The sequence below is a fragment of the Pistacia vera genome, unplaced genomic scaffold (assembly GCF_008641045.1).
Source record: "Pistacia vera cultivar Batoury unplaced genomic scaffold, PisVer_v2 Contig323, whole genome shotgun sequence".
NCBI lineage: Eukaryota > Viridiplantae > Streptophyta > Magnoliopsida > Sapindales > Anacardiaceae > Pistacia > Pistacia vera.
In genome coordinates this window covers 1,246,753-1,258,851 of record NW_022196139.1, presented here as the reverse complement: position 1 = coordinate 1,258,851, position 12,099 = coordinate 1,246,753, and the positions used below count along the sequence as shown (strand labels likewise).

The window sequence follows — 12,099 nt, the reverse complement described above, 5'->3', positions numbered from 1 at the left end:
TACTAAATAACAAAAATACTATTTCTTCTCATAATCCCGATGTCCCAGTTCACAATTAGTTAGCTCACAATGAAACCCACTTATAAATTTTGGTTGACCAATTGCGAGTTGTTACGTTAAGATTGTGAGAAGAAGTTATAGATGTAATATTACTCTACTAAGGAATCAAGATTCTCTCTTGACTATGACAAGAAAGCCCGTTCGATGGCTCTCAACGCGCAAGTTTCGAAAGGGAATTGGGTTAAAATTTTTGAACTGAGACGCGACGGCTAATTTAAGAACCAATGAACTACAACCTAGGTATCCAATTTCACCATAATAATCCAATTTTATGTCCACTATCAAACTATTGTTATCACAATCCAATTTCTAGGATTCGTACTCACATAATTAAGGTATTACCGTAAAGCGTTCGGGATTAACTTAGTATCTTTAACACGAGACTAGTTATGGTGTATAGTCTAGCCTAATGATTAAAAACTCATTAAACACAAGAGCACTTGAAATCATGAATAAAAGCGCATTTGTCAAGGCGTATGCATAAATACTAATTATTAAAAAACTCATGAACCAATTAGCATTCTGTCAAGACGTATGCACAAAATACTAAACATTCATTCACACGAGCTATTCAAGATTAGCTAGAGTGTCTAGTCTAACTAAGATATGGCCACTAGAGGCTAAGGAGATTGACTATCCTTTAAATTATGTATTGAAAGTTAATTCAATAATTTTATTTATTGGGTTAGAATTGACCCTCAAAAAATTAACATCTACTAAGAAAAGCATTTGACACAAAAATGAAATATGAGAAAAACCAGCTAGGTTTTCTATGTTTGGATTCAATCATCGTATCCTCCAACCTAATAGTAGGTCCTAGGCATTGTCCTTTTGAAAATTATGTGAACACCTTCTTAGGGTTTCTTTTACTAATTTTACAAAAGGTTTAATATTTCTAAAATTATATATTTTTAACAAAATTCCTAAACAGTCCCTCATCTTTTACTAATAATCAAACTCATGACAATTATGCAAATATGAAGAATAAGCTACAGTATCTACCCTAAATACTAAAATTTAAGCTTAACCATGGGTATTATGGCTTTTTCCCACAAGTTAGTAGAAATAAATTAACTTTTCTCTTCCTTCACACGTCTCTCTTTCTCTCTCTCTCTCTCTCACCCCCCTTCGCTTTCAAGAGAATTTTCTTAGGAAAATTTTTAAATCAAAGTAATTGTCAATGTCATTGCAATTGCATCACTGATTGCATAATCCACTCCACATCATATTGCATTGCATCTCTCAAATCTCCCCATCAAAAAGCCCACTGCCCAGTGCCCATTTCTTTTTTCAAAAGCCCATCAATCTTCTCTATTTTTCTCAGTTTCTTTCCATTGTCTCTCCATCTTTGTTCATCATTTTCGCAAAATTAACGAAGGTGGAGACCAAATTGTATTTTTTATAGAAATTTTAACTTCCAAGTTAAAGAGATTTAATAACATAATGCTAAGGAATAGGGATTCTCTCTTGAACTGAGCTTTACCTGACCTTTTTTATCGTCCTTTGACACTGTTAGAATCTTAAAAATTGTAGGAAATCAAGTTGATATGCATGCAGAAATCTGGCAAATATGAATGCATAATAAAGGAGAATTAAATGATCAAGCTTAAGTCTTGTTTCCATAACATTAGAATCCATAATGCATATAGTCATAAATATGCCCACTAATAAATTAAACTGGTAAATTGTATGAAATTCTTGAATATGTTAATCAAGTCTTCACATCGATGATGAAACACTCTTGAAGCAGTTGATCCCAGAAACTTCTTCAATAAGATGTAGAAGCCTTCACGTGATCCAGAAAAGCTCTTCAAGTACCTATCATGTAATAATAAAGTTTGAAAGCAGTCATTTGTCAATTTAAGAGAACAAAAAAATATGGTGAACGTAACTCGGCAACGTAGTGCAGAATTTTAAGGTGAAAGAGAACAAATCTGTCCATTAGCAAGTAGGTCACAGCAAACTCAGAACAAAATGATGCTTCGTATGTGAATTATTGTTATGTAAACGATGATGAAAAAGCTTCAATTTCGTAAGGATTAATGAAGTAAGAATCCAGCGACCAATCAGTAAACCCATCACGGAAACAAAAATATTACTGGATATTATGAAATGAAAGAAAAATTCCAAATAGATCAATGCCGCCGCAAACACAAAAGACTGAACATATTGAAGCCACAGGAACTTGAGAATCTGCCACAAGGCACAAATTAATCAACCAGCTATAAGAAAGTTCCATTAAATCACAAGAACAATTAAAAAAAAAAAAAGGAAAAAAGTTATACTCATGACAGCAAAGGAAAAGATAAAAAGGAACTTAGTTTGCAGATGAATATTTGTTTTCCCACCTACAAAAATAGAGAAAATATCGAGGATTGAAATCGAAAAACAGAATACCCTAGTACAAAGAATCATGGCTGAGAGAAGAGAGATTACAGAGTTTTGGAAACATTCCGCAGAATTTACTATCTGAAACTGCAGTAAACAGAGAAACTGCCAAAAGCATTCAACCATCCATAACTCTTGAATATCATGCTCGACGATCCACCAAAGAGTAATTTAACCATCTAGCACAACCCAGATGAACCATATCCAAGAAGAGTTTCACACGCATGACAACCAGCTAAAGCTCGAATGAAAAAACACGAGCATCGTGAAGGCATATTATGCAGCAAAAGGAGACAATAAGGAACATAGCAAAGCAAATCCATATTAATTTAAAACCAACAATGAAAAATAAAATCCCTAAAAGCACTTGAACATCGAAAAATGTACATACTCTTATACCATGTCTTTTTAAATCACTCATTTCCAAAGCTTACATAATCTGGTTAAAGAGTTCTCAATCTAATCACACAAATCAAAATTTAATTTAAAAAAAAAAAAAAATCAACACACAAATATTACAATAATAGTATGGCATTGCTATCAGAATCATGAAACAAAACATAAACATGAGCAACTCCTGCGGATACCACTATATAGTATACAATTTTAATGTCATTCTAAATAGGCATTTTCAATGCTTACATAATCTTGTTAAAGAGTCATCAATCTAGTAAAACAAATCAGAATTCAATATTGCATGCAAACAGAATCAGGGAAAAACACCATAAACACAAGTCTATGCATGCGGCTGCAACACAGCAAGTGCTATAAAATATCCAATTTCGAAAGAAAAACTTACATTCAGGGAAGAGCCAAGCTGGTGGAGGCCAAAATATCTCAGAAGATTCCGGGAATGATGCAAGCCACTCATTACTACCATCATTGAAGTCGAAAATCGAAGTATACATTCCGGGAAAATCATATGTAACCCCGAAGAAACCAGTTTCACCCATGTAAACACATTCGGTTTGATTCCCGAAAAATCTTTGGCCGAAACAAATAGGCTACCTCCATCAAACAGAAACAATGCTCTATCCTCCAAATCCTTCACTTCAATCCACTCTTCCTCCTCTTCGTCAAGCTTAAACACGTAAAAAACAGAATTCAAAACCACTTTTTCAGCCTTCGCCGGAGAGATATTTCTTTTATTTCCAAGTTTGTTATCATTACTACTGCGATTTTCAATCAAATACAATTCACTGGATGTATTTACAAAGCTTTTGTAAGTATAACGAGTCACCAATGGAATCAAAGTTTCATTAACCTCCAGAGACTTCGGATCAACAGTTAAAATATGACCACTTGACATCACTACGTGAAACTTCTTCTTATAATAAACAATATCCTGAATATTAACATCGCCAAAACCCAAGTCTACCCATTTCTTATCACAGCTCCTCCAAACCATCAACCCCAATTTCAGAAACACCAAAACCGCTAACTCATCATCATCCGTAGAGACGGCACAAAATATACTTCCACCCACTAAACTGTCTCGGATGTTCATCCGGAACCCAATCAATTCTATATCCTTTACCAACTTCCTGCACACGATATTCCAGCAAGTTCACTGACTCAGGCAACATTTCAAGAACGTATTCTTCAAAATGGCGGCGAGAGTAGGGGTCCTGAACTCGGGTTTTTCCGTTTCTTGATTTTTCAACTTTGACTATCCACGGAGTGGCCTCGTGGGAAAGGGGCAGCAGGGCATAGACAGTGGATTCGGCGATGACGAGGTGCAAAGGAGGGTCGGAGATTCCGGGGTCGTAGTAATAATGAACGGGGGCGAGTTTCGCAGAGGGGAGAGGGACGGCGAAGCGGAATGAGCTGCAGACGGCGCGGAAACGGCTGAGTTCGGTTTGGGTTTGGAGGCGCTGTGCAGCGTTGAAGAGGACAGAGTCTGGGAGACTGCACCAGTCGGGGGTTGCACAGGTGGCGGCCATGGATGGTGATATGGGAACGAAACTGAAACGCTAAAAACACTCAGAGGAGTGAAAACAGTGGACGGAGGAAGAAGAAAGGGGAAATAGGAAAAGGTAAATGTTTCTTTTCTGTGCGTGGTGTCAACTGAGTCACTGAGTTAAAGATAATGGGATTCATCTGGTTTGTCCTGGTCCCAGCGGCAGTGTGACTGTTTAAGAAAATATCATTAACAGGGAGGAGAAAATTTCTAGAGTGCCAAGTTGGTGACACGTGTATCAAATTGTTTAGTCACGTGATTATATTTAATATACTTGGGTAAACAATATTTGAGTATTAGAGATAGGGGTAAGCGGTTTCGGATATTCTGTATTTTTTAGGAGAATCAGAATCAAAATCATACAATGCAGGTTTCCAAAAAAAGGAATCGAAACCAAAATCTATTGGTTCTGGTTCTTAAATTCAAGAAACCGGAACTTAAAATACAGGTTCTGGTTCCTTACCTGAGTACCCTATAAAAAATAATTACTCCATATTATTTTAAAAAATGATAAAAATATCTTAAAACTTTATAAATACACCCCTAACAAATTAAGAAAACTCATATTTAGTAGTTTTCAATTTTTGATTACTCATTCATTTGTGTCCAATGTGACTTATAAATCTTCTAATCTCTAGGCAACACTTGAATTCAATCAATGCATAACAATTCACATAAAATTTCTCAATCAAAACTAAAACACAAACAAGTTCCAAGCAAGGTACCCGCTTCAGGTTCTTTTCCCAGATTCCGGTTCTGGTTCTGAAACCTGTAGGAATTGGAACCGGAACTGTACAGTGTCGGTTCCAATAAAATAGAACTAGAACCTAACCGTATAGTGTCGATTTGGAGTAGGTTCCGATTCTACCTACAAGTTCCGGTTCTACCTACTACCTGTACTCACCCCTAATTAGAGAGAAAGACTATACCCACCCTGAAGTTTTGATCAACTATGTAGGTCCTTTATTTTAAAATACTAGCATTTACCCCCTTAAATTGAATAAATGTTTACATCATCTGTTAATTTAGATGATTTTTCTGTCTAAAAACAAGAATACTCTTCATTTTGATATTTTATAAGCATTGATTGAATAATGATATAATAAAAAATATAAAAGAATTGTTACAATTTCTTAAATTCAATGTGGTGTATCCTAATCTTGTGGTCGGATAGTAAGCCTTTTAGTTATTGGGATTAACTATACCTAAGGATCTTGTGTTCGAATAATTGAGAGGCAATTATCAAGTTTACCCAAAAAAACACAACTAATGCTAAGTTTAGTTACATGAGTTTCTTTCATTAGTAGTTTAAAAAAAAAAAAAAAATTGTTAATTTTGAAACAAATGACCCTAAATTATAATACCATTTATAATCAACATTACCTTGTGCTTGTTAAATTGAATATTTATATAAAATACATGCCTTAGCTTGTGTTGTTATTGATATGATACTATAGACTATACATTTTCTCAATTTAATGTAATACCTAATTCAAAAGAAATTAAAAAATTATATCTAATTAAAACAAAATACTTCAAATGAAGCCTTGATTAATCCTCATCTCATATGAGTTGTTGAATACATAATGGTGCAATGGCATCTTCTTTACACACTTCGTGATAACTTTTCTCTTATTACAAATCAAAGAACAAGTTTTGAGACATTAAAAAACAACTCGAAACATAAAACATACAACATTTGTGAATAATGAATAAATTTAGTAACCAGTTTGAGTTGACTTTCTACCAGAATCAATACTTGATGGCTTAGAGTAAGAGCCTTCATTGTGATCTTTTTTTAAGTCATCTTTGTAATATTCTACTGTTTTTTATTTGTGAAAATCCACTTTACAACCATAACTTACAACCATAACTATAACCTTCAGGTTTAAAATCATAGTTGCTACCTTTTGGCTTTGAATAGTAACTTTTATCCCTGGGCTTTGACTTCTCAAAGTATGCTTTGGAGCCATAAACATAATCTTCTGGTTTCGAACCATAACCATTACCCTTAGGCTTCGACTTTTTAACGTATGAGTTGAAGCCATAACCATTTCCTTCTTGCTTGGAATAACCCTTTTTCTCAGGCTTTGACTTCTCAATATATGGTTTCGAACCATAACTATCACCCTCAGACTTGGACTTCTCAACATATGGCTTGGAGCCATAGCCATTACCTTCTGTCTTAGATCTGTAACCCTTATCCTCAGGTTTTAACTTTTGAACATGTGGTTTGAAACCATAATCGTTACCTTTTGGCTTGATATTGTAACTTTTATGCTCCTTATAAAGGAATGATTGAGAATTGTAACCATGAGACTTTGTTTTGTCGCCCTAAGGGTTGGTACCATAACCATAATCACCAGCAGAGGTAAGGATAAGCAATGAGAAGAGAAGCAAAGAGGTTGTGAAGAAGATGCGAGTGAGAGCCATGACTTTGAATATTGAATGAAAGAAAGAAAAGATGTGTCGGTGAGTTGGTCAAGGAAGTACCAATATGGCCTTATATAGATAACATGGATGGCCCGTTTCTCTTATTGAATATGTATTAAAATATGCAAGCAAAGCAAATAACACTGATGTACGTTTCTCTCTGCCACTAAAATGAACGTGAGTGCCTGCTGCGCCAACCATAAACACATGTTGATATTTGAAACTGTTTCTCTTCAAACTCATTATCTCAATGTTCTTGTTCAAAGTTCTAACATAAACAAATTGATGTAAAAGTTGTCATTACAAAACAAATTATCCCCAATATTTTTATAACCCACCCAAGGTGAAACCCGACAAAGTTGGCGGTTCTCGGTTTGACCGACCGGTCCAATTGGGTGTCTAAAAGTTTAAAATTTAGCAAATATACTCCTAAAAATTATAGTTAAGTCCCTATAAGTTTGAAATTTCAAATTTAGCAAATATGCCCCTAAAAACTCGTTTAGTCCCTATAAGTTTGAAATTTAGCAAACACACCCCAAATCGACGATCAACTGGTTGGCAGCAGCAACATACCAAATGGAATCCCAATTATTCCTTGAGCCATTTCTAAAAAATCTACCCAAGATCTGGACGAAATTGGTTCGATTTCGACCAGATCTCACCATCGCCGACTTTGACAACCCTCTCCATCACCATGAAAATACTTCCCTCAGCCTCTTGACCAAAACCTATCTCACCTCACCCCCGTTTTCCTTGCCAATTGCCAGGAGTTTTTTTTATTTTATTTCTAGTTGATTCACTCACCGAAAATCACCTCCATCGCCACCATTCCACTGACCAACCATTCCTCTTCAAAAGCCTCAACATCCTAAACTTTAATTGTTCGTCGATCACTGTCCCAATTTCTAAGGTTTTCGATGAATAGGAAAATTGCTAACCCTACCCAATGAAGGCCTTGGGTCCCGATTGAATAAGTTCAACCGACCAGGCCGAACTAGGTTTTAAAACACTGATTATCCCAAATAATTAGGAAATATATACAAAAACAAAATTTCAGAAGAAGATAGTGAAAGCTCTGCTTTTCATTGATCAGTTTTAGACAAATATATACATGAGTACAAACTTTACATAAAAAGGAAGATACAAGGTAATTTAGAAAGAATACAAAATATATGTCGTGACTTGAGCAAATCATTGGATGATTGATCAAGTAAGTAACCCATGATTCATGTGCTGATATCTGAAATTGTTATTCTTGACAATGTTTTCAATAATAAGATAATATATTGGTAATAAATTGTTATTCTATTAGATAGATTTCTGGTAAAAATAATTTTTTATTGATAATCAGTAGAATTATATTGGATGATCTAATTTTTTAAACCTACTGCTTTAATTAGTTTTATTCACTAAATTCCCATAACAAAACTGTCCAAATCCATGCAACCATTAATTCTTTTCTTTTTTCCCTAAATTTTCGTTTCAAAGAAAATGAGAGGCGTTAAAAATCATATAATTAGGTTATGAATTTTTTTAATATATATAAAAAATGTTTTGTCTTTTTCAATAAAGAAATAAACAAAAGACTCGTATCTTATCGCCTAAGAAGAGGGATTTTGACTTTGAAACATGAAATTCACCCTCATTATTTTCTTGGAAGTTTAGATATTTTGAAGAAATTTGTTCACAATTTATGACCACAACTCTTTCAACATTGGTCATTCCAAAATATGTATTCCAGGATAAAAAGTTGTAAATTCTAATAGATTTTTAAGCATCAATATGGTTACATTCGAAATGACAAAATTAACAACTGCATTTGCTGTTTCTGTACAACAATTTCCTTTAAAACCTCACCATCTGCTTTTACACACACACACACACACACACACACATATATATATATTAACATTCTTTACATTTTTTTAAAATACATAAATGTCCTAAAGGAGAGAATGTATATTTAATTATTTATACATCTTGCATTACATTCTCTCCTTTAGGACATTTATGTATTTAAAAAAAATGTAAAGAATGTTAATGACATTTCCTCCTTAGCAAACATATTGCAGGCCAGCTTTTAATCTGAAGTTCTGAACTCATCCCGAGATATATTTGTTCTTCTTCTTGTTTAGGGTTAGGGTTCAACTTCTCTCTCAGTTGTAGCCATGTACCGGACCAGACCCATGTACCGGACCAGACCCTGCTGGTCCAGTGCTGCAGAAGGCTTCCAGAGGCATTGCATATGGGATTGTGGTTATTTAGCTCATATGGATTTTGATTATGATTATGATATGATAAAAATAAGTCGCTCTCAGCTTTTCCAATTCTACCTCCTCACCTTTATACGTGAAATGTAAGTGTTTCTAATTCCTATATAGTTATTGTTTTAAGTTATAATTGAAGTTCCATATACAGGGCCTCTTGTATTAAGACTTTTTTTTTCCATTACCATTGTGCTGGGTTGAGCTGTATACACAACCGTGATTTGTTGAAGTTTGGCGGTTATGGAAATCGATTAATGGAAGACTATAACAATTTTTTTATCCAACCTTATAAACTAGGGATACATTGGTGGGGTAATGTGTTGGCTCTCTAATTCGAGTAGAGAAAGGCCTCCGAGAAGGTAAGAGTTGGGCGATTGGAAAAATAAAGTTAAGCTAAAATTACTTTTCAATGAAATTACAATGAGATACCCGGTATTTAAATATTCAAATACAAGTAAATAGCCACTACCATCATGTAGACTAGTTGCCTTATTATTTAGGACCGTAATCCTTCAAGTGTGCAGGTGGTCTTCCTCTTCTCTTGCCACTAAACTTCTGCACGTTGCCATGATGGAGAAGAGTAGGTGATTGCGGGTTCATGGGCTGATTGGGTGAGGAAACGTGGGCCGTATCATACATCCATTAATGGTTTTTTATTTGACCATAGAGCGCCCGGACAGAGTTATTATGTATGTCTACAAGCTTGATGAAGAGAAAAAGCAAGAGTGGGTTTGCAAGGGAGGAAATAGTGGATGAAATATTTTTCAGCAATTATGAATGTTGAGAGAAAAATGGAGTGGATGAAATATTTTTGAGCAATTGTGAATGTTGAGCGAAAACCGGAGTGGATGAAGTATTTCTAGTAATATGAACGTTAAGAGACTGGGTTTTTGAGTGAAGAATGGAGTGGAAATATTTTGAGCAATTATGGATGTTGTTCTAGTGAAAAATGGGGTGGATGATTGAGCAATATTTTGTAATGGTTTTTTTAATACTTTCGTTGTGTTCGTTTTAATATTTTCAAGCTTGATGAATAAAAAAGTAGGAGCAGATTTAGTTGAAGTATGGATTGGAGGATAGAGCTTTGTTCTCTATGGAGAAATCAACGTATTTTTTTCAGCCAAAGAGTTTGTTGGATGTAAACAAAATTGTTTCTATTTAGCATAATAGACCTTAAAGTTGATTATGATTAACGAGTAAGGATGAAAACAGAATTGGATTGCTCTGGGCTAGTATAAGCGACCTGAGTCTAAGTGTATTATACATCCATCTAACATTTAATACAGCGAAAGGAAGTTCCTTTTTGATTTGCACCCGGCATTTCTGACTAATCTGGGATCTTCAGGCCTCTACCAGCTTGGCTCTTCCCTAGATGTAAATGTTTCTTCCCCTTTCTAGTTGTTACATTCTATTTGAAGTTGCATATATGCTTGATAATTCACCCCATTCTCGTATCAGAACCAACTGACAACTTTATGTTTGTCAACTCTATTCTTCATGCTTATCCAGCCTCTAGAACATTCATAGGTTACTTAATATTTTCACTTCATTCTTCTCCAAGATCATCTTCCGAGAACATTCATAATTCACTCAAAAATATCTCATCCACGTCTTCTTCAATCCAATATCCCCTCTCGTTTTTCTCTTCACCAACCTTATAGGGGTTAAAAAAAACCACAAAATCATCTATCTTTGGAGTTCTGTGAAAAACTACTTTTCTAGTCTTCCAGTGATTGGTTTCAACAGCCTCCAATGTTCAATGAATTACAGCTGTGCATTCTTTGTTATTTAACCCACAAAGAACAATCCTGCACATATGGTAAAAAGTAGCTATGATAAGAAATAGAACAAAAATAAACCGATACTGTCTTCAACACAAGCAAGATTATAAAAACTTTGGAAAAAAGAAAATCCAAATCTAAATACAAAAGGTCCGCATAGAAAACTTCAATAATAGCTTAAAACAGCATAGTTAAAAAACCAGAAGCATTTACATTTCCGATCAAAAACTGAGAAAGCGGAATTGGAAAAGCTGAGAGCGACTCAATACAATTCTAGCATAATCAAAAGCAACTTTCATAAGAACACTGTGAACTAAATAAGTAGCTTCCCATTTACAAAGGGTGTGGAAGGGTTCCACAGTACTGGGCAAACAGGGTCCAGTCCTGTCCATTGCTACAATTGAGACCCTATCCCTTAACAAGAAGAAGAAGAAGGAGAAAGATGTTTTGTGAGATGTAGGGCTGTGTTCAGATTAAAAGCAGATCTGGTTGTAAGTTTGCTCTATGTGTAAGTACAAATATATCCTTGACCTTTTAGCTTAAAGACATAAAAGGTCCATAGTTGAGCATTTATCTTATCAATACATTGCTATATAAGGTTGTTTTAATTGTGTCATAAAAACGTACAAAATATACGTTGAAACATTTTTTTTTTTTTAAATAAAGTGTATTGAAATATTTAAATTATATTTTAGTAAACAATTAAATGAAATAATTATGTTATTGTAGAGTTAATTAACTTTTATAACGATCAATGATAAAACCAATTAAAACACAATGATAGTTAATATTTTCTCTCAAATTTTGAAATAAATTAATGGTTTTAATCTAGAAAACCTTTACAGTATCAAATATTTTTTCAATTACCCAATATAATTTTAAATTGTTTTTAATTTCACCCCTCCTCCTGTAAGTTCCTGGCTTCATGATATGACATAAGTTTTTGGCTTATATTTGGATTTAAATTTCAAAATGAAGCGAATTCCTAATATGTAAGGCTAAAGATGTAATTTCATACTTCACTGTTTAACAAACCGTGTTTCATGATACATCAATCCCGATTCTGAACCTAATGTTTTAAGTAGCCGAACCCAGAGGCTTAGAAAAATAGTAGCAACAGTGCCAACATAAAGAAAATAAAAGAGCACCGCTACTGTCACGGGTGCAAAAATGAATTCAATATGTATCTTCTTTTTTAAACTTCACATGA

At 34.3% G+C, this 12,099-nt stretch overlaps 1 protein-coding gene across 1 annotated transcript; it reads right to left on the bottom strand.

Annotated features, from left to right (window-relative positions):
• Window positions 1–6,256: 6,256 nt before the first annotated feature.
• LOC116137364 lies at window positions 6,257–9,081 on the bottom strand. The gene is made up of 2 exons (XM_031423046.1): window positions 9,016–9,081; window positions 6,257–6,742 (listed from the first exon to the last, which is right to left on the bottom strand). Exons 1-2 carry the CDS (start codon window positions 9,079–9,081, stop codon window positions 6,257–6,259), a joined length of 552 nt encoding a protein of 183 aa, XP_031278906.1.
• Between the last annotated feature and the right edge of the window lie 3,018 nt (window positions 9,082–12,099).

Bases quoted from the DNA above. Each gene is read 5' to 3' on its own strand.
- LOC116137364 (XM_031423046.1), bottom strand. From the start codon at position 9,081: ATGCCTCTGGAAGCCTTCTGCAGCACTGGACCAGCAGGGTCTGGTCCG. The intron at 6,743-9,015 runs GTACATGGCTAC...ACCAACCCTTAG, and splicing joins CGGTACATGGGTCTGGTCCG to GGCGACAAAACAAAGTCTCA.